Source organism: Heteronotia binoei, chromosome 8, assembly GCF_032191835.1.
Source record: "Heteronotia binoei isolate CCM8104 ecotype False Entrance Well chromosome 8, APGP_CSIRO_Hbin_v1, whole genome shotgun sequence".
NCBI lineage: Eukaryota > Metazoa > Chordata > Lepidosauria > Squamata > Gekkonidae > Heteronotia > Heteronotia binoei.
The window spans coordinates 87,432,469-87,455,047 of NC_083230.1; the positions used below are offsets into that span (position 1 = coordinate 87,432,469).

Sequence of the window (22,579 nt, forward strand, 5' to 3'; positions counted from 1 at the left end):
GCAAGCATGGCAATTGCAGAGCTGCAGTTAATAGTTTCAGGTGATTATCTCTAGGAACTGTGAAAGAGAGTATGTACATGTTTTATTGATCTGAAAATGGAGGGAAATGACATCCACATATAATAAACTAAATAAAAAATAAAATAATGAATTCCCTATGATTTGTTTTGATTTGGCCAGCACAGCCAAAACTAAAGTTCTTATTTCTATGTCTCCTCTCATGGTGGGATAGGACAGATACTGTCATCAACAATCTGATATAGAACTAACAAGTAATGCAAGAATAGTACAGGAACAGAGGTTCCCTCAGTGACTTCCATGGAAAACAGTTACATTTTATAGGAACGAATTAGTGGACAACCGCAGCTCTAACATGTCATGTGCAGTTCTTTGGGGTGCTCTAATTACTGTACAATTCCAAAGCAAAATTACACCCTTCTAAACCCACTGACTTCAATGAACGTAGAAGGTTGCAGCTCCACTTCATAACTGCACTAATAGTATGTCAACAGTTTTTAGTGTCTTTGTTCCCCCCTTCAATTAAACAATGTAAAATAAATAAATGTGATACCGTTTTTAATTTAAATTCCAATAAAACATTTTCGACATGAAGGTTTGCAGTTGCTTGAATATAAAGTTAAACTATACTTATTTCCCCCAAAATTTAACACTTCAGTTCAAATGTTTGCTGTTATTGTGACTCATGCCTGTTAGGAAGGTGTATTACAAATGAAGAAAATAAAATATTTAAATTTTTGTTCACAGAATTGGCACCTATTGAGGGCATAAAAATAACTTCCAATGTATATCCCCTGCTCCCCAGAAAATCCACATAACTCACCAAAACATGTTTGGGGCAGCCGTTGAGCTCAGGCAGCTGTGAAGTGAGGCAAGCTAAAGGGCCCAGGGCACAGATAATTGAATCCAGGAGCACTGACAGGCTTCCTGATACAGCCACCATCCCCTAGGAAGCATAAAAGGTAAATGAAAGATCAGTAAAGAAAGCAGTGCAAGTGTCAATCTATTCCCTGTCTGAAGAGTCAGCACATATTCTCTAAGTGGCGTCCTTAAAGGGCTGACAACTTTGTTCTGTACAAGCACATCAGAGCAAGATATGTTGACTGTCAGTGAAAGAAAAAAGAAACAAAGAGACGGGGGTGGGGGGAGTTGGCATATTTAAGTCCCTGACAGCTTACAGAGTATTGGGGGAGACAGCTTCCAAGTTGTTTATTCCTTTGATTGCCCCAACTTTTCTTTCTTGTAATCAAGTTTATAGCTGAATGCCTATTGTGAAAGCAGGAAATGGTGCCCACCTGTGGACGAAGATGGTGTTTCTTTATATACAGGGGATTCTATATGTATGCACAAAAAATTAAGTTTTTAAATCAGAAAACACTTTCCCACAAATGGCCTGATGAGGAGTATCATAAGGCCCTTAGAATGATGCAAACAGTCATCAGGGAGAGGGGGAGAAATGCCTTCATCAGGCCCAAGAAGTTGATAGTGTCCTGGAAAGAGAGGCTGAGCTTTGGGGAGAATTTCATTTAACTTCAACCCACAGCAATTCCTCATAGGATCTCAACTTGTTTGCCTAACAGCAACCTTCACAACTGAGCATCTTCCACAAAGGCAGTAAATGGAGCCTTAGGATTCCAGAAAGCCTGTCCTTAAAGAAAAACCCCACAGGTCTGAGCATGGTTGTTGTTCTTGGAATCCTGACAGTAACCATCAGGTTTTTGGTTTTTTAAGGAAAACAGAGAGGGAAGGGGAAATCTGCTGGGCTGAAACAAGACATTGAGATTCAGGTGGGCAGCCATGTTGGTTTGAAGCAGTAGAACAGTTTCTGAGTTCAGTGGCACCTTTAAGACCAACAAAAGCTTATTCAAGTATAAGCTTTCATGTGCATGCATGAGAGCCAGATTGGTGTAGTGGTTAAGTGTGCGGACTCTTATCTGAGAGAACCGGGTTTGATTCCCCACTCCTCCATTTTGCAGCTGCTGGAATGGCCTTGGGTTAGCCATTGCTCTCGTAAGAGTTTCCTTGAAAGGGCAGCTTCAGGGAGAGTTCTCTCAGTCCCACCCACCTCACAGGGTGTCTGTTACGGGGGAAGGAGATAAAGGAGATTGTAAGCAGCTCTGAGACTGATTTAGAGAGAAGGGCAGAATATAAATCTGTGGTCTTCTTCAAACAGTTCTTCATTCAAATGGAAGCATTAGCCACCGAACTCAAAATCAGTGCCACTAAGCTCAACATCTGTTCTAAGACATTAAGAGCTTAAAGTGTCCTAAAAAGGGAAATTGGGATGTCCCAAACTTTTCCCCCTCTCACCCCTACAATTTTTTTCTCCTCCTTGCCCCTACAATTCCTGACATGGACAAAGCTTATAAATAAAATAGTTCCATTAGTCAATGAAATCACCTACTTCAGTCTCCTGCAGCCTGTGGCCAATGAGGCTTAGTGATTCTCCCAGCAACTGTAGATGTGCAGCGACATCAATAGGATCTGTTTCAGGAACTTTGACAGGTGAAGAAGGCAATACTACAGTGCTAGATGGGGACTTCTTATGAGGTGAAAGCACGCCTGTTAGAGAAGCTGCAAGTTCCATAATGGAAGAATAGGATGTAAATGAATTAAATATCTTATAAGCAAACATCACACACTATATATCTGAAGAGTTTTCTAATGTCCAGTAAAGGAGGTGGCTAGTGCTTGCCTAACCAAAATGCCCAAGTTAATAGTCTTGGTCTGAGGCAACTTACCATGGGGATCATGGTGCACTTTTGAGATCCTAACATGTGTATAACCTACATGAAACTTAGCCCTCTAATTTATGTCACTATTTTATAGGCTTTGGAACAACACTTGGTTGTTACAGATCAAATTAGAGGTTTTGTAACCATTTTAACAAAAGCAGATCAACCCTGCAATAAGACATAAAAATATGTCTCAGGAGAAAAAAACCCTCCAATTTCTGACTGCAGCTAGACATAAGACTAAGAATCACTTGAATTGGGCTGCTTTTATGCAGTGCAACAATGTGCCCCCACTGTAGAAACAGCAGAAAATGAAGACTGCATTCCCCATCATTGTGCCATTCACTGCTGGTTCCCACTCCAATGTCACATCAGGCCCCCCTCCTAGGCAAACTACAGTTAAAGTTTCAGCATGGCTCCACCAAAGGCAGGTAAAAAGCCCTTAAAGGCTTTTAAAAGGAGAAAATGTACAGCTAAGTTCTGCCTTAAAAATGAAGAGCTAAATTTTGCATTTTCTTTCATACCTCCCCCCCCTTTTAAAAATAGCTTAACACCACAATTTTCAAGGCAGAACTTAGCTCTGTCCCTTTCCAGATTGGCTAAAGGTGAAGTGCCAACATGAACACTTCTGCATGCAGTCACCCCACATTTCTTCCTTTGAGGTTTTTTCCAAATAAGAACAACTTGGGAGTTGTGCTTGGAATGAACATGATGCCATCTGGAAGCTCCAAAATGAATGTGGGGGCATGCTTTGTTCCATGCAGGCGAAAACCCCTGCGTGGAAGCAGGTTTGGATGTTACCTTTCAGCTTAGGGGCACCCTCTGATGAAGTTGCTTTCCTCTTCACTGTTGTAGCTTCAGCTTTATTTTGCTTGTGTTGCAAATACTGAGCCTTCTGCTTCCAAACCTGGAAAGAATAGGGAAATAAAACATGTTTTAAAAATGTCACACCAGCTGTCTTAAAATGAAAGAGGTGGGGAAGATGAACAACTATGAAATGTTTCATAAGCATTTGCCAAATAATACATAATCATGCACACACACACACACTACTGAGAAATGAGGAGTTAATAAATGTGAGCATCGTAGTGGCAACATGCCCAAGGCAACTCATTACATGTGTAATTTTAATGGAAACATCTCGTATTTACCAGCTTGTCCTTCTCTGGCAGCTGTTTCCAAACTTCTGCCAGCTTTTTGCTCAGCTCTCCAAAATCTAGCAGGAAATTAGAGAAGTAACAGATTCAGAACAAAAACAGATTTTCCAGCTTTCATGTGGAATTTGGCCTGTCTTCTGGTTTATTACGAGAAATCATCACTACCTTAAAAACAAAACTATTTATGTTGGTGAAAAATGTATCTATGTAGAAGGGACACGGGCGAAGCCTGTTACAGCTCCTTCGATGTGAGGCTGTAATATGTGCTACATTGCCAGGCCTTGGGCAAAAACTGGCATAATCAACAGCCAAGGAATTCTCTGATCTAGAACCTTACATCTGGGAGGGTCCAAAAGCTGAGTGAGAGCCCAATGAACTCATGGAAACTGGTTTCACTCTCATTTTTCAAGATGGTATGAAAGATCAGTTATATATCAAAATGCTCAGGACAATTTTATGGCAAATGGTAACCTAAAATTTAATACTCATGTAATCCCATCAAACCCTGGTTGCCAGAAAACTTTAAGATATTTTTTCTTCCACATGCAAAATTTGTCTGTTCATAACCCCAGCCAAGTGCTCCAGTACTGAAACAAGCCAATGCCAGATAAGAGTGAATGCTGGGCTGTGAATGCACACATAGCAGGCAGTATCAGACTTCAGGAAATGTAATTTTTAATGGTATTCAAAGAGTCCCAAGATGGAATGAACCACAGCTATCTATTTTTCCCTAGTTCACATATCTTAAAAAATTCAGATAAGGGGAAAGAGTGATTTCCACTGGGAGGCAAGAATCTAGCATTTTTTAAAAGGGCAAGACTCCATTCTGGATGTCAGCAAAGTGGTTAATTCCATGTGTGCTTATAGAGACAGTTCCTTTATTTAATCACATTTGGCGTCACCCACCCCATCCTGTATTTGCATACTATCTGTCTGCTGTAGCAATATTCCCAATTTTAATGCTAATAACAGGATTGCCCCAGGCTTCAAAAGAAATCTTTCCCTTAGCTGGTGTCTGTGTTTTGTGATGTATGAAGTGTCATAAGTCTGTGCTAGTATCAGTAAGGGAAAGACTGTACTAACAGCATTAAAATATTTAATTGGGTTTCCATCAATACTTTTAACTAGGGATAGAACTAGGGAGAGCCAGTTTGGTGTAGTGGTTAAGTGTGCGGACTCTTATCTGGGAGAACCGGGTTTGATTCCCCACTCCTCCACTTGCACCTGCTAGCATGGCCTTGGGTCAGCCATAGCTCTGGCAGAGGTTGTCCTTGAAAGGGCAGCTGCTGTGAGAGCCCTCTCCAGCCCCACCCACCTCACAGGGTGTCTGTTGTGGGGGAGGAAGGTAAAGGAGATTGTGAGCCGCTCTGAGACTCTTCGGAGTGGAGGGCGGGATATAAATCCAACATCTTCATCTTCTTCTTCATCTTCATACAAACCAGCTGGTGAACTACAGTTCATCATAAATTTTGGCTGGTTCATGGTTTGTGAAGCAATATTCGTGAACTAAAGAACTGCCACAAACTTTCATGAATTTTTATACGGTTTGTGATGGTATGTGAAGAGTAGAAAGCAGGAGTTTAGCGGAGCTTCCCCCCACTCAGCTGTTTGGTTTAAATGGCTGGTTGGCATTTAAACCCCAGCTTTCTGCTCCCCACAGCTTTTCATGGGGAGCATAAAGCAGGAGTTTAAACTTTAAATGGCTCACAAACCAATATCAATCCATTCACTCATGAACCAACCTCCTGGTTTGTATTGGTTAGTGGTTCAGCCATGAACCAAACTGCAAAAATGTGATTCATGCCCATTCCTAGTTTCATCCAAGCACAAATTCATTCCAAGTATTTAAAGGCAGTAAAAAGGAATTATAACACACTCTTACAGAGAGTGTTATTACCTATCCCTGGATGTTCAGCAACAATGTTCACTCGATATTCCTTACAGAATACTTGGTAGGCGGACATATTCTTCTTCTTTGGCTAGTCACAAAGGAAAAAAGAAAATAAATTATACTGATGTATTTATTTTAAAAACAGACTGTAGCTCCTTTATAAACACCTGGAGAATTTTTTCCTAGGGTTTTTTTCACATGTTAGCTTTTGCCTACTTTTTCTAGATGGAGTGTGTTAGCTGGCTGCTTATATCATGCTGCCTTGGTATATGATGCCTACCAGAGAAAAATGGGCACTTCTCCAGCATGAAATATTTCTGGCTCTCAGCAAGTTTGATTTATATATTACAGTCATATTTTGAAAGTTTTTAAAAAATAAAACAGCAGAAAAAGCATTTTTTAACCACTGGCATTTCTTGAAATAAAAAGTGAATTTTAATTATGGGTCAGGGAGTAAAGAAGAACTGGCTGGCCTCCTAGAAAAACAATTCCATGTACTTAAGTCATCATATGCATGTACCAATCTGTTCAGTAGGTGATCTTTACCTTTTCTTTTTCTGATTTCTCTGCCTTCTCTTTTTCTTCTCTCTTCTTCTTCTTCTCACTCTGGCCATCTGTGTGAAAAACAGGAGGTGATGGCAGAGGAGGAGGAGGAGGTGGGGGAGGTGGCGGCGGAATGGGAATAGCAAACTGTGGACTGGTTGGAGCAACTGGTAGTGGTGTTGTTACTTCAGCTACCACCAAGGAAGAAGACAGCCCAGAACTCTTCTTAGATTTGGAGTGCTTCTTTTCCTTATGCTTCTCCTTCTCCTTCTCCTTGTCTTTTTTCTTTTTACTTTTCTTGGATTTCTTCTTCTTCTTTATCTCACGGTATGAGTCATCAATCACCAACTCACCAGCCTCCAGCTCACCTCCAGAGGATGAACCTGATTCCAGCTGTGGCTCCAGTCCTAGAAGCTCAAACTCACTGCTCTGTCCTTCTTGAAAAAGGGGAGTGTCTGGGCCAAAGGTCTCAGTGACTGAAGGGGGATGTGGATCTGGCAGTGGTTTGTGCTTCTTTCTGGATGACTTCATAAAGCTGTGCATATCGTGACTTGGGAGGAACAATCCATGTTCGTCCCGAGATGACTTTTTGGAGGATTTTTTTGTTGCTGGTGGTGCTGCTTGTGGAAAGGGCTCTTCTACTGTGCTCCCCCCCTTCTCCTTTGGTGAAAGGATGAGTTTCATCTTTAAGCCATCAGGTTCACGCAAGGTCAATGTTTCAGTGTTCACATAAGGGGGCTTCATCTTTTTGGACTTGTGTAAGGAACCATCATCCAAGGACAGCTCACTACTGCTCCCACTTGGCTTTTTTTTGTGATGCTCTCTCTTGCCCTCTGAATAACCAGAAGCAGTGAGTGAAGAATGAGATGATTTTTCAGATGTCCTTTTAGAAGACTTAGAGCCCGTTGCCAAGGGCGAGGTGATGGCCTTAAGTAAATCCATGGCAGTATCAGCAGAGGGTGGACTAGACACTATTTTTTTCCTCTTCTTTGAAGAGGGCTCCAAAGGCAGGGATAAATCAAAAGGGGAAAGATCTGAAAGCACCCAAAGCAGAATGATTAATGGAGATAAATGCATACGCAACTTTAAACATCCCATCACCTACGTATCAGCTGAGAGGCTTCAGGAGGATTTGCAGGGAGTTGGTCCTGGAGCAAATAGCTGCTAATCCCCATCGAGCAGGACGGTTAGCTGTAACTGATTGATCAGTGGGGGTCAATTCTAATTGATGGGGCTAAAAAAATAAGGCCACATTTAGTTTCAGAGATTATTTCAGTTCTGGTATGCTATTACAATAGGGAACAAAGAGAAATAATAAACATAATGACCCATGTCAATTTGGGTTTGGGATGGAGAAAGCATTAGTTGTTCTAAGGAAGGATCTCTGTCTACAGATAGATAGAGGCAGTGCCTTCTTCTTAATTCTACTAGATCTGTTTGCAGCTATGAAAACCATGGAAAATTCTATTGGTTAAATCATTTGGAGAGCAGAACAGATGTAAAGGGATTGTCTCTTTGGTGGTTTTAATCAGTTTTGTCCAGCTGGGCACAGGGAATTATTGGTTCTGTATGAGCTGACATGAGGCATCAGGTTCTGTTCTTTCCCTAATGTTATTTTAACATTTATGTTAGACCACAGAATGAGTTCATCTATTATGTTAAATGATCTACATTTCTGCAGTTCTATATTTCACAAACTAAACTTTCAGAAGCAACCTTCTTTATCCTAGGTATTATGGTTAAGTGAGGAAGAAGAAACAAGCCAAAGTCGAATCCCTACAAGATGGAGTTGATGTTGGCTGAAAAACCTACACTACCAACCTTTGATGGAGCAGCTCTCTCTTCAGGAGACACTGGGGCTACATTTGACCCAGCTCAACTGCTGGATAGGCAAGTCACAGACATTCCTAAAAGTGTCCTCATTTAATTTCATCATCTTTGGCTAATCAAACAACTGGTTCCCTATCTCACCTCCCTGGACTTAGCTACAGTGATCCATGCAATGGTCACTTCCAGGCTAATTACTGTAACTTGAACCTCACCTGGAAACTGCAGCTAGTGCAGAATTTGGCAGTATGCTTGCTGACAGCAATGTCTGTGCAGGCACATGTTCAGCCAGTGCTCCACCAACTGCACTGTCTGCCAATTGAGTTCAAGGTCATGGTATTGACCTTTAAAACCTTATATGGCCTGGGACCAGCATACCTACAGGCCCTTCTCTCCATGTATGTACCCCGGAAAGCCTTGCACTGTGCTGATCAACACCTATTGGTAGTTCCTGGCCTGAAAGATGTCTGCTTGGCCTTGACTGGCCAGGACTTTCTCCACCCTGGCCCCAGCTGGTGGAACACACTCCCATGTGAGATCAGGACCCTATGGAACATGTTACAGTTTATCAGGGTCTGTAAAATGGAGCTGTTCCACCAGGTCTTTGGCTGAGACAGTGGACGTTCAATCCATCTTAGCTTCCCGTGCCCGCAGAAATACATCTTCAGACTAATCATCCTGCAGGGGGCATTAGGGGCTGCCCTGGAGGTTTTGTCTTGTTTGCTGCCATCTTGCTTTGATTATTTGATTATTTTAACTTGTTTATTATTATATGTTTTTATTATTTATTTATATCCTAATTGCTGTGACTCATCCTGAGCCCATTTTCAGGATTGGGTGAGATATGTGACTACTAAAATAAATAAATAGTGTTGGAAGATTAATTTCCCTTCTAAATTCAGCTGATTGAGCTGCACTGATTCATGCTGCTGTAACCTCAAGACTAGATTACTTCAATGTGGTTCACAAGGTCCTGCTCTTAAAGACAGCCTAGAGGCAGCTCATTACAAAACAGCCCATTTTCAAGGCAAAACTAATCATTTCCATCACATTGTGGCCGTTATAATAGTTACATTCCCTGTTAATTTGTTTCCAGGACGTTCAAAGCCTTTCATGGGACTGCATATCTGAAGGAGGACCTCTCCCTGTATGAGCCTGTACATGAACACTGCTCCTCCTGCCAGCTTCTTCTCTCTGTGCCCTTCCACCAGAGAGGTTTTGTTTGAGAAGAACTGCTTCAAGGCATTCTGAACTGTTGCTCTAACAGTCTGGAATGAGATACCAGTAGAGGGGATGTCTATCCCATATGTATTCATATGATTCTGAAGAGCTTTCGGCCAACTGTGGTATCTGATTTGACTGCTACCTGTATGGACTTGGTTGTCGGATGTTATTTATTGAGAGAAATGCTGTGCTTTGGCTTATGCTTTTAATTCTTGGGTATGTATACAAGTCCCTGTTTATAACACACCTTGGGCCCATTATGCAGGGAAATTAAAATATGGCTCTTTCAACAATGAGGGTATAAGTTCTGTCATTTAAAATTTAATATCTGAAAAAAATCTCAATATATGCAAATTGATTTATATTCCAGTAGTCAATAAGTTGGTTAGAAGACAAATGAATAAACATCCAAAATTCCTTGAAGTGATGGACAGCCAAACTTTATCCTTTTTCACACTGGAAATAAATTTTATCATCTTTGTTTAGTTATTTTTTTCTAAGAATGAATCCTTTCTCATCACCTTTTACGCCATGATTCTGCCTTTATTCAGTACAAAAGTGTTATGGGAAACTGTTCTTTTACTTCACCTCTCATGAAGTACCATGCAAAATGACTGAGCCTTAAAAAGAACAACCAAAAACTTGTAAATATTCTCTCTCCGTTCAGGGAGCTGACATGGCTCAGCGGCACATGCCTTGCATGTAGACGGTCCCACTTTCAGTCCCTGGCATCTCTACCTGAAGGATCTTGGCGCTGGAAAAATCCTTCTTTGCCTGAAAACCCAGACAGCTGCTGCTCCTCTGAGTAGAAGATTACCAAGCCAGATGGACTAATACTCTGACTATATAAGCCAACTTCTAGTCTGCTTTATATTTGTTCCTTGTGGCCTTCACTACAGATGTCCATCCTTACCTCTGTAATAGTGTTCATTGGAGGAGCGCTTCCTCTTCTTCTTGTGAGACTCTGTCCCTAGTAAGAAGAGGTCACTCTCCTGCCACACAACACAGATTAAAAAGAAAAAAGAGCAAAGCAATGAGAAGGGAGACTTGCTTCTGATAATATTGTGAAATACACATATGCCACTAAATACGCTTTCTATGAAATAGCATTTCTTTGTGCCAAAACTGAAGATGGTCTGTATATAAACTTTGGAAAATATGCTATCAATAGGCAGCAGAACTTTATCCAACAGAAAATAACCCTAACAGAAGGAAACAACAACAAAAGTAATCATCTCAGGAGTGATAGCAGAAATTTCAGCTCAAAGGGGAATGCTTTGTGGAAAAGTTTTCAGTGAAACATCCCCAAGGAGCTGAATGAGGTACATCACACCTATGATATATTTTTCAGGCTATCTGCAGAATCAGAAAGGCAGCAATGATATCAGTTTGCATTCTACTAACACTCCAAAGATTATGTAAACAGCCATAAATATATACTTCCAAAATTATCATTCTGTTTCTTATTTGTGAGAGTTTTAGCCATCTTTGCAAGTTCAGCAAATAAGACTTCTGAAAGCTAAACAGGATATAGAAGATCATATCCACCTCCTCCTGCTGATTCTAAAGGGAAAGATTGTTTTACTAAATTTAAAAGGCCCAAAACTTCTCACAATGGCAAAACAGCAAGATTTGTACATTCACCTTCTATGGTCCTGAGAGTCCTATCTTCATCTTGGTTTCAAAAGGATATACTATATAATGTACAGTCAGTATCAAGTAGTTTACATTACTTTAAAAGATTAGAGGATGTCACATCCATAAGCCATGACAGCTAAACGAAACTTCTAATAAGCAATATATTCCTGAGCAGCAGCAACTGGGACCAAATAGCAGGAAGTGAGGATTTCCATACTGGCCTATATGCAAGCCTCCAGAGGCATCAGGTTGGGTATAGTTGGAGAGAGAATGCTAGACACAACCACTCTTGAACTGATTCAGCAATGCAGTTATCAGTTCCAGTTCATTCTGTTTGATCTGTTTTATCTAATGGCAGAAGCTGAATCCCTTCACTAATAAATAATCAAAGCTGAATCTAACCTGCATTCATTTTTGTCTATTAATAACTGTATTATTTTAAAGAAAATAATATGCATGTATATAAGGAAAAAGCACTGCATAATGCATGTTTTTTAAAATACGGCAGAATGCATTCTTGAGGACACTGCTGCCTTTTTAAAGAAGTAAGAATGGCAAGTTTCCCCTGTTCTGTCTCACCTTCAGCTTCTTCTTTGAATTCTTCCTAACCTGTGCAGCTATCTCCTCCTCCTCCCGAAGAAGATCCTTGTAGGAACGTTTCTTCTCTCGCTGGGTTCTCCCAGCTACCAAACCCACACCATCAGCCTGGTCACTCTCTAAACAATCTGAAGGAACAAGAGCAACTGTCAGAAAATAAACTAATTACTAGCTAAAGTACAGCACAATAATTTCAGCCAAAGATAAAACATAAGGCACAAAATTAAGCAAGCACACAAAAAGGACAGAAGTCACAGCACTGCACTGCCCCTATCCACTGGGGTACTGCACTGTGCTTTTTATACCGCCATACAGAATGCTGCTTTTATGCCTATTCTTACAGTGCATTCCTTTGCAGAGACAACTCCAATCTAAGGCTATTACTTTCAGTGACCTTACACTGGAGTAACTGCATAGGACTGCAATGTTACCTTCTTTCCAGGGATAGCAGATCAGTGAAGGCTGCGTAAGGGTATAGGGATCAGTGATGTGTTATGTAGAAGATCTGGATTCAATTCTGAATCCCTACTCCATGGAGCTGACTAGAAGACAACAGAATTTTCCAGCACCAGCACTTTAAATTACTTTTTGTGAGACTCATGTTTCAATCCTGGTTGGCACAGTTCTCTGATGGGGGAGGGGGGGCAGGATCTGGAATGCTGCAGAAACCCAATCCATGCAGGACACTGGCTTTCTTTCTTACTCTCTCACTCCAAAGGCTAGGGATGGTATGCTCACTGTAACACCTCTCAGATTATGAAACAATCCTACCTTCTTTTTTCTTGGAGTCATCATAAGCCATGACGGTCCTGCAGGGGCCTGGGAATGTGTTGCCACGCCTGGGCTCCTTCCCCCGTTCCCGTCTACAGGACAAGGTCTAAGAAACAGAGAATGAGAATAACCCTCCCATAAAGAGGAATCATAATGAAGAAAGGGACTGAATGAAGATGAAATGGGAAGGACGAGGAGGATGAAGCGTGCCTCATGGGCGGTTTTGTGATTAGCCTTGGATAAAAACGCTAAATTTCAGGGGCAGTTTGTTTTAATGGATTTCTGGAAATTGGGAGGAATGTTTTTTTCCTATGATGGCAATCAAGTCCTTGTTCCAGTAATTTCAAGTTGATGTTATGTATTTTAATAAGGCATAGGGAAGATGACTTCTGAGTCATTGTAAGACTCATTTGGGGTTTTGTATTGTTGCAGGAACTTTTAAAAGTGAGCTGGTATAAAGCATCCTTTAAGCAAAGGATGTATGTGTCACAATAGGGCTGAAATAGATTGATAGTATTTCATTCTAAGTTAAAACTGGATGGAGAAGAATCCAGTTGAGCATCTCTTTTATGCAACCTATTACAATTTTTTAAAACTTGTCCTTCCTTCAAAGAATTCAGATTACCAAAATCTGAATTCAGAGCAGTGTACCCAAGGAATGTCTCCCCTCACCTGATGTACAGTGCTGACAAGGTCTAGGGAGGCTACCAGCAGGGTGGCAACAGGAGACATCAATCCTATAATCCTTCTCCCCGCCCCCCACTGAATGTTATCCTGGGGTAGAGAAGTGGTAAGTAGGAAAGGAAAGAGTAGTGGGAGGAAGAGAGAAGACTGAAAGAAGCAGTCCTTTCCGGAGGGCCTCTGCAGCATTTCCAGCCTCTGTCACTTCACATGTCCAAGATTTCCTCCACCTGGCTCATTTTTGCCAAAAAATTACATAAAATAAAGCAAAATGATGCTGGTTCAGGTAAGGGGGCAGTTTCTGTTATGGAAGAATTCACTCTGTCTCATAAAATGACAGACATCAGCTGCATGACAAACATGCATGCTCTCTTTAAACATAACTGCAGGTATGTTTGGTTTTTTGAGTCTCACAATATTTTAAGAGGTTTAGTTCCAGGATCTAATTAATTTTTTTGTCTCACTCTTCCCTCCTTATAAACAGCAATTTAGCCTTCTACTTTTAAATGCATTTATAAGCAGCAGCCATACATGCTAAATTAGAGTTTGTGCTCTTGGGGCAGGTAAATTTCTTTTGTGCCCACTAACAGTAATGTATTTTACAAACAATTCATGTGTACTAAAATATCAACAAATTTCAATTGTCATTTATCTTAGTAATTACAAAATAATAGAGAGGTATTTTGGATACAATTCACAGAGAACAGAGAATAATCTTCCATCTTATCAAAAGGAATTCGCACAATAGTATGTCCAGCAGACCGCTGATAATTTGACGCTTCTGCTAATCTTGACAGATTTACCGAGAAAACAACGGAAGCTTAGAAACCCTTGTTTGCACACAAGCGAAAGAGTCAAGTCCCTGCTCCCAGATGCACTTATAGGCAGAAGATCAGACCTTGCATAGACAACCAGGCACATGCACCAACCCAGCAGAACTAGCCCTGATTTAGAGCAGGGCTCTTGGACCATAGGGAGGGTAAGTGGTTTGCAGATAATTCCAAAATAGCAATGGAGGATACATACTTCTCCAAAGCTGCCTCTGTCATCTACCCCCTCTCTCCCCATTTGCTTCCACAACAAGCAGGGATACAGGATTAGCAATGGGGCAAAAGAGGCTACAGAGACATCCTTTGAGTGTGTGTGTGTGTGAAACCACAGGCCTGAAAAAGAAACATGGAAGGTCTCTGGATTTCAACCTGGCAACTCAAGGTTAAGAAAAGAAACAAGTCTGCAGTCATGGCTCTCTTTATCCCACAGGTGGGATTGCCACCTCCCCCCTCCCCCATCCACAGCCCTGCTCTTGTCCCTAACAGCAACCAGATGGAGCTTTGCCTGGCTAAGAGATGCTTCTTCATTTCAGTCTACTGCTAAGAAAAACAGAAACTCTTCCCATAGCTGGGAGGGGGTAATTGTGTTTTATTTACTGTATTTAGAGTCTGCATTTCTCATTGAAAATCAAAGAGGATTACACTGTGTAAACTGATAAGTCTATACAAAAAGGCAACTAATAAGTGTAGGTTGTTACGATAAATATGAGGAGACATCGAACGAGCAATCTGCTAGGGACCAGAGTTACCAAAATCTGAATGAGCACAGCATATTAAGCATGATTCAAAGTTTGTGTGATTGAGTTGTGTGTCTAAGCTTAAACAGGTGTTTCTAAGCTTAAACAGGGTTTCTAAGCAGCAATTGCTTGAGATAATAATACACAGACAGGAAACTGCAAAACCAGGATTTAGTTTTCACAATCACAAAATTGAAATCATGAAATAGAAATAACAACAGCAATTTAATCACAAATTCTACAACTCCAAGTGCTTTGCTCAAATTCACAGACTTTTATACTGCAATCCTAAACAGAATGGTGCTTACTCCCAGGAAAACCTTTTTAGGAATGCACTGTTAATCTTAGTTTTAAATTTATGTTCTTAATCACATATTTGGTGGAAATGGTTCAGCTGGAATATTAACACATGGAAACCAGCACCTTATGACTTCTCAGTGTCATATGTCTTCTTAGGCACTTCTGTGAGCTATGATGGTTGGTTTAAAGTTAGCAATGAAATTGAAAAAGTGCCACTTAGAATTCTTTTCTGTAAAATCCGATTAGAAGTTTGATTTTGTTATCTTAATTCTAGCTTGACATACACATACTTACCCATCTTTTAAAACTGTTTGCAATTACGGTAATTTATGTCAGAAGCAGAATAATATTACAAATCAAGAACATGATCCAGCCAAAGATAAGGATTTGAAATTCCATTGATTCTGATGGGAAAATGTGAACTGCTTTGAAAATCAATGGGATGTTATAAATATTTTAACTTTGGCTGGATTTTCTCAAGAGTACCACAGCCTAACACTTATCATTAAACAAAACAGATCTGATAATTTCAGTGAAACTCAAGGCATCACGTCCTATTCTCTGAAGGCATTTAGTTTTGCTGCCAATTAAGTGAAATTCACAAATTCATTCACAAATAAGGTTTAGCACTCCAACTCTAAACTCATTTACTTTAAAACCTATTTTTTTTTTCAACAGAAAATACTTCCCTGATGTTGCTCTTATCCAGTGAAGGAAATTCATGTGCAAAGATATGGTTCTTTGGCTGCAACAATCCTCAGTGCCTTTGAACAATGTAAGGGAAGTGTGTCCTATGTCTTTAATTTTATATATTATTCTAACACAAATGATTTCCTTTAAAAGCTTTGAATTTGTCTGAATATAACATTTGACCATTTTGCATTTCCCCCCTAATTAAATATTTCAGTTCAAGAACATGTGGCTGTTGGGACATAACCTTATCATATGGTACATTAAAATGTTTACTAAATATAAGTTATAATTAAAAATGGTAAATCAGATGATGCTCTATTTAGAACACTGTAGAATACTTTAGTTCAGTTTTTTGCAGAAAACTTGTCACTGGTCTACACATCTTTAATGATTGGTTAGCACAGTCAGTTTCTCCTCCCCACCTCCCCCATATTAAAAATGTTTTTTCTTTCAAAAATGAGTAGCAGTCTTTATAAGCTCAGTATTTAAACATTACCTTGGACTTAATTCAGTTTTCAAAAGAAAAAAAGCATCTTACTCAAGGAACCATTTTAAAAAAAAAGACCAGGGAATGACAGGACTGACAGCCAGGGAATGCCAGGGAATGCCAGCCAGGGAATGCCAGCCAGGACTGACAGCCAGAAAAGACCAGGGAATGACAGCCTAATAGCTGTTCCAGACAAATTAGTGGAAACTGTAGCCATACAGAGGAACAAAGCCTGCTGAGGAAAAATCAGCATGGCTTCTGCAAAGGAAGTCCTGCCTTGCCAAACCTTTGGAGTTCTTTGAAAAAGTGGGCAAACACATAGATAGTGGTGACCCACTACAGCAGGCATTATATACTTGGATTTCAAAAGAAATTCCTGAGTAAATTTAACAGTCGTGGGATGAGAAGAAGGTTCCTCTTATTAAAAATTGGTTAACTGACAGGAAGCAAAGAGTAAGAATAAATGGACAGTACTCATGATTGAAGGAAGTGAGCAGTGGATTCCCACAAGGATTGGTATTGGAGCTGGTGCTACTTACCGGTAATCCATTCATAAGTGAGCTGAAACTGGGGTGTGTGTAGTGTAGTTCCTATGTTTGTAGTTGACACAAAATTATTCAGGATGGTGAAAACCATGGTAACTGTGAAGAGCTTCAAGAGAATCTCTACAAATCGGGTGAGTGGACATCAGTGTTCAAATGAAGAAGATGATATTGGATTTATATCCCGCCCTCCACTCTGAATCTCAGAGTGGCTCACAATCTCCTTTATCTTCCTCCCACAAAACAGACACCTTGTGAGGTGGATGGGGCTGAGAGGGCTCTCACAGCAGCTGCCCTTTCAAGGACAACCTCTGCCAGAGCTATGGCTGACCCTGCAAGTGGAGGAATGGAGAATCAAACCCGGTTCTCCCAGATAAGAGTCCACACACTTAACCACTACACCAAACTGAAGTTTAATGTAGTTAAGTGTAACGTGATGCATATTGGAACAAAAAAAATCCAGCTTTCAAATATACTCTAATGAGGTCTGATCTTGCAGAGGGAAAGAGATTTTGGAGTCATATCAGATAGCTCATGAAAGTGTCAACCCAGTGTGCCACAGTAAAAAAAAGGTAAAATCCATGAGGGATTATTAGGAAAGGAATTGAAAAGAAATGTCCAATATTATAACATCCCTGCATAGATCTTTGGTGCAGCTTCATCTGGAACACTGTGTGCAGTTCTGGACACTACATCACAACTGTTATTTCTATAGTGACTAGAGGGAACCTCCACATTCAGAGCCAGTAAGCCTCTGAACACCAGTGGCACGAGGCAACATCACGGGAAGGCCTTGGCTTCTATGCCCTGTTGTTAGCCCCTGTGTGAGGCAGGATGCTGGACGAGGCAAACCACTGAGCTAATCAACCAGAGAACTTTTGTTCCTGTGTCAATTAACTGACTAGCTGGTTAAAAGTCAGAAAGTAAACCAAGTGTGCTGTAACATTTATTAAAAGATTTCTATTCTGCTTTTCACAAAAAAGCCATTTTGAGAAGGATCCTCACATAAATAGACAAAGAAGCTTAGATTTTGACATTTTAATATAAACGGCAACATTTTATGCAGAAATTGTTCACTGATTTATTAAGGCTACAATCCCAGGCTCTCTTACGTGGCAGTAAAACCCACCAAACCCAAATCTACTTCTGACTAAATATACACAGCTTCAAGCTAAATATATACATAGATGAAATCTATGGCAAAAATGGTGTTCTACAGTTAATGTAGTTTAGTGGCCCAACTAGCCAACAAAGGCATAAAAGTAGTCGTTAGAATAACTAGATTTGTGAATCACTGATTTTTTTAGTTGACTGCTACCGCTATAGCACCTGTAATATTGCAAACTGAAAGCTTATACCTTGAATAAAACTTTGCTGGTCTTAAAAGTGTCACAGGCCTCAAACTTTTTCTATTGCTGTGTCATAAGTCCACCAATTTATTCCTATTGCATTCATACAATGGTTAGTTCACAACATTGTTTCAGAAGCTATCAACCCATAGGAAGAACACATACAATCAAACCCTACAGCAATTATTAGTAACACTTATTGTGCATGGGAAAACGAGGTTTCAAAAGGGAACAGTGTGATTCAAACAAAATTCACTAGTATTTTCTCTTACTGTTATAAGAGAGTGTCCACAATCACAGCAGTGCCATAGACGTAAATCCAGAAATTCTCTTTTGGGAAGGTATATATGATTAGAAAAGTAAAATGTCTAAGCTGTTATTTCTTTAGCAACAATGGCATTTCTATTTTTGAGTGTGTCCATACATGTAAATGAAGCTGGCTTATTAACAGTGCAGCCCTAAACAGAGTTACATGACTCTCTATGGCATTAGAATGGTTAGCACTGGGGCTTTTTTTGTAGAAAAAGCCGAGCAGGAACTCATTCGCATATTAGTTCACCCCTGAGGCCACCATTGTTTTTCATTTTTTCAGAAAAGCCCAGCAGGAACTTATTTGCATATTAGGTCATACCCCCAGGCACCAAGCCAGCCGGAACTGTGTTCCTGCTCAAAGCCCTGGTTAGCACTCCTTATTTTAGAGAAATTACAAACAATAATCAACATCCCACTAATTACTGTTACTCCATGAATCAAGGCACTACAGCTGCCCAGTTCTCTTTATAACAGGTATCCTTTGACACACGCATTGCATCACACTTTCATAAAACCAGACACCACAAGAAGACACCTCATACTAAGCTACTGGACCATAAGGGTCAACATTAATTATTCTGGTTGGCTGGATAACAGATTTTGTAGAGGTCTTTTACATCACCTACAACCTAACCTTTGTCATTGGAACAGTTAAGAGTACAGTGGCACCTTTAAAGACCAAACAAGTTTTATTCAAAGCATGAGCTTTCGCGTGCATGCACATTTCTTCAGTGCACATGAAATCCCATACCTTGAATAAAACTGTTGGGTCTTAAAGATGCCACTGGACTCTAACTTTGTTCTGTTGCTTCAGACCAATATGGCTACCCACCAGAGACATTGGGGATTGAACCTAGGATTTTCTGGATGCAAAGCAGGTACTGTACTATTGAGCTGTGGACCCTCCGCAATACATTGGAACAGGGGTGGCTAAACTGCACCTCAGGAGCCACATGTGGCTCTCAAAGCCCCCACAATCCTGTCAGCCAACTTGGAAAAGGCATTTTTCTCTTTTAGTAACTTCTCCAAGCCAAGCCAGCCAGTGATCTGGATAATGCATACAAAGTTAAAGTTGCTTTCTTTCCACCTCCTCCATTTCCCTCCCTCCCATCCTTTATGTCTTTCAACTCTCAAACATCTGGCATTAATGTCTTGTAGCTCTCAAAGATATGACGTTCTTGCCTTCGACTCTCAAACATCTGACGTTTATTCCATGTGGCTCTTGTTAAGCAACTATGGCCACGCCTGCACTGGAGCCATAAAAGTCACTAGAAAAAGACATCAGAGTTCCCTTTGTTTTGGCAATGCTGATTTGACAAAAAAATCAACAGTAACTTCAGTTGGGCGCAGCGAGGCAATTATTGGATGATTATGTTGAAAGCGTTGAATAAAGAACAAAGCCCTGAACGTGATTGACCAGCGGCCAGTAAGCAGCAGCGGACGGAGACTTTGGCCCCAGCAAAAAGCAGCACCCAGCTGTTTCCTCGACTGCAGCTGATGCCCAGCTCTGTCTTTTATACCTGGGCCTGGCACACAAACGCCCTCTGCAGGAAAACCCGGCTCGCCCTGCCCAAACATTCCACCCAGAGCGCATGCGCACCAGCCCCCTAACGTGTACGGGAGACCTCGTGGGCCCCCTCCTTCCCGCCGCCTCCGTTTGAACTGGCACGGCCGTTGACCGCCCTGGTCCCTCAGTGCCCTGCTCGCTCTCTCACCCAGGCGGACTTCAACTCGCGGCTCCGCCTCCGGCTACAGAAATAAGTAGAGACGACGATGCACGGCGAAGGAGAGACTTCCCCTCCCCCCTTCAAGCGGTGTCTAGCCCCGCAGCGGAAGGGGGGGGTTTGGTGTCTTCACACCGTCTCACCGGTACCAACGGCAGCCATCTTAGTGTGGGAAAGAGACACCCGCCAGTTCTCAGCGGCTAGGGTGGACTAATCGATCACCGAGCGCATCTGCCTGATTCAGAGAGATGGGAACGCCAACTTGTAGTCGAGCGCCAAGCGCCTCGATTGACAGGTGATGATGGCTTCTGTAAACGAAACCCGCATTTTGTTCTTTGAGTCCTATTGAATTGGGGACCGACGACTCCTAGCGGCAATGTGTCATGTAAATAGGCTAAGTTTTAAATCCCGGGATTCTAAGATTTTAAATTCGAGTCCAGTAGCACCTTAGAGACTAATGCCATTTTCAGAATATGAACTTAAGAATCAAAGCTCACCTGTCAGCCGAGTAGGAATAGAGATCTGAGGATTTTTATCCCAGTTAGAAGGTGAAAGGGGTATTGTAAAGAATGTAGAGTACAATGCAAAATATAATCTGCACAGTTGGGGGTTCTTTAGTATGAACACCTATACATTGCCTGTGTATGGTTTTGTTGCTTTCAGTGTTTCCTCTAAACTGAGTTAGTGTGAGCTAGCTCACAGTTTTTTAGCCTCCAGCTCACACATTTTATCTTTGCACAGGAAAAATGGCCCCAGAGCAAACTGATTTATGCAGTAGCTCGCAACTCTAATGCTAGTATCTCATGAAGTAGTACTATTGAGCTGTGAATTAGAATTTTTGCTCAAAAGAAGTAGAATTTGCTACTATGAAGTAGAATTTTTGCTCACAAGACTCCCCAACTTAGAGGATGTATTGTTTGCTTTCTAAAGTTAGTGCCACCCCCAATTTACTATTACACACAAAACAAGCAGGAAACCAGGAGCGTTTGAGGTGCATCTCATTTCCCTCTCCGCTGTTTCCTCTGTCTGCTCTTTGAAAGCTCCCATAGACTCACTCTCTTTCCTGCCTCCTTCTCATCCACCAGCCAGCCTGTTTTCATCTCCTCCTCATCTTCAATTATCCTCTCTTCCCATACTCCTGGTGCCCTGTACCTCAGAAAGCTATGGCCCAGTTATGTGATGCTGGTTGTCAGGGTGGACCCACAGTGGGGAACCTGTGGTTTTGCAAAGGGCACTCCATTTTCCTGTCTTACCTACCCCACACTATTTCCTCTTTCCTTTCACCTGGCAATCTCACCTTTCCCTTTTTTCTTCTCTCCTACCTGACTTCCCACCTATCTAGCTTTTATCTGTCTGGTGCTGGGCTCAGCCAGGTCAGCTATATGTATTCTTTATTTACTTCATAACCCCTTTCTCCACAATAAGGAGCAAAAGCAGCTCATATCAGTCTCCTTTCCTCCATGTTATCCTCAGAACAACCCTATGATCAGGGCTTGTTTGGGAGTAATAAATCTTGGGGAAGGTCCCTCCTTAGACCATCCCCTAAAGGAGGAAGCCAGAAGCCAAAGAAGCAGGGGGAGGGGAGGAATAGGCAGCCTGCCTAACCAGTGGGCAGAGTACAGCTTTTCTCAACACAGGCAAGCTTGGGTGCTGCTGCCTTTGTCTCATGCAAGCTGGGTGTAGCCTGTGTCACCATGGTTGGGTTAGCTGGGCACCTTCCTTGGCTAACCTGGACTGGGTGAAGCCAAGCTGGGCACCACCATCTGTGTTGCCTTGTGGGTGGTTTGGCCAGGCCAGCATGGGTGCTTCCATCTGTCTTGCCTTGCCTCATGCAAGGCTCGGCCAGGTGGGGCACTTCCATCTGCTTCATTTCATCTTGCATGAGGCTTGGCCAGGCTGAGCTGAGTGCCACCATCTGACTCACCTGTTGCAGGGCTCAGCTGGGCAAGGCACCACTGTCTGCTTTGCCTTGTGCCAGACTCAGCTGGGGGCTGCCCTCTCCCTCAATTTACATGAGGCTTGGCTGAGCCAGGTGCCACAAAACTTACCTTGTGCAGGGCTTGGCTGATCTGGACACTACCCTCTGTCTTGCCTTGGGTGCCGCTATTTGCCTTGCCTTGCTCAGGGCTGGCCGGGGTGCTGGCATCTGTCTCACCTTCCGCAGGTGCCTCCCGTGTTGCTTTGCACTGGACTGGGCTAGCTAGGTGCTGCTGCCATGGTGTATTTTGTCTCATGCAGGGCTGGACACCACCTCTCCCACCTTGCACAGGTCACAGGCTTGTCCAGCCCAGGTGTGTGGGGGAGAGGCCATCAGTTAACTGGGAGGTATCCTGGTTCTCTTAATTGCCAATCTGTCCTTGCTTGTGAGGTTAATTAGGCTGGAAATTTGTAACTGGCCCTAAGGTTACCCAGTGAATTGGCACAGCAGAATGGGGTCTGAGGTCCTTGAATGAAATTCTAACCACTACACCACACTGTCTTTCATGATGTGGCTTGTGTTGAATACCAAACAGTCAAACCTAG

General features: G+C 41.8%; 1 protein-coding gene across 2 annotated transcripts in view; it reads right to left on the reverse strand.

The window, feature by feature from the left end:
- HMGXB4 (HMG-box containing 4) overlaps positions 1-22,376 on the reverse strand; it is a 32,691-nt gene extending 10,315 nt beyond the window's left edge. The window contains exons 1-10 of one of the 2 annotated variants that reach the window (XM_060245546.1): positions 22,105-22,376; positions 12,402-12,507; positions 11,613-11,758; positions 10,309-10,387; positions 6,348-7,378; positions 5,808-5,889; positions 3,905-3,969; positions 3,555-3,660; positions 2,423-2,592; positions 842-964 (exon numbers count right to left, since the gene is read on the reverse strand). In XM_060245546.1, the coding sequence (XP_060101529.1) occupies positions 842-964; positions 2,423-2,592; positions 3,555-3,660; positions 3,905-3,969; positions 5,808-5,889; positions 6,348-7,378; positions 10,309-10,387; positions 11,613-11,758; positions 12,402-12,507; positions 22,105-22,290 (2,094 nt within the window). In that variant the 5' untranslated portion in view covers positions 22,291-22,376. Of the gene's footprint in view, positions 1-564; positions 965-2,422; positions 2,593-3,554; positions 3,661-3,904; positions 3,970-5,807; positions 5,890-6,347; positions 7,379-10,308; positions 10,388-11,612; positions 11,759-12,401; positions 12,508-20,047; positions 20,327-22,104 lie in introns of those variants that run through there. The other variant, XM_060245548.1, reaches the window with a different exon arrangement.
- Between the last annotated feature and the right edge of the window lie 203 nt (positions 22,377-22,579).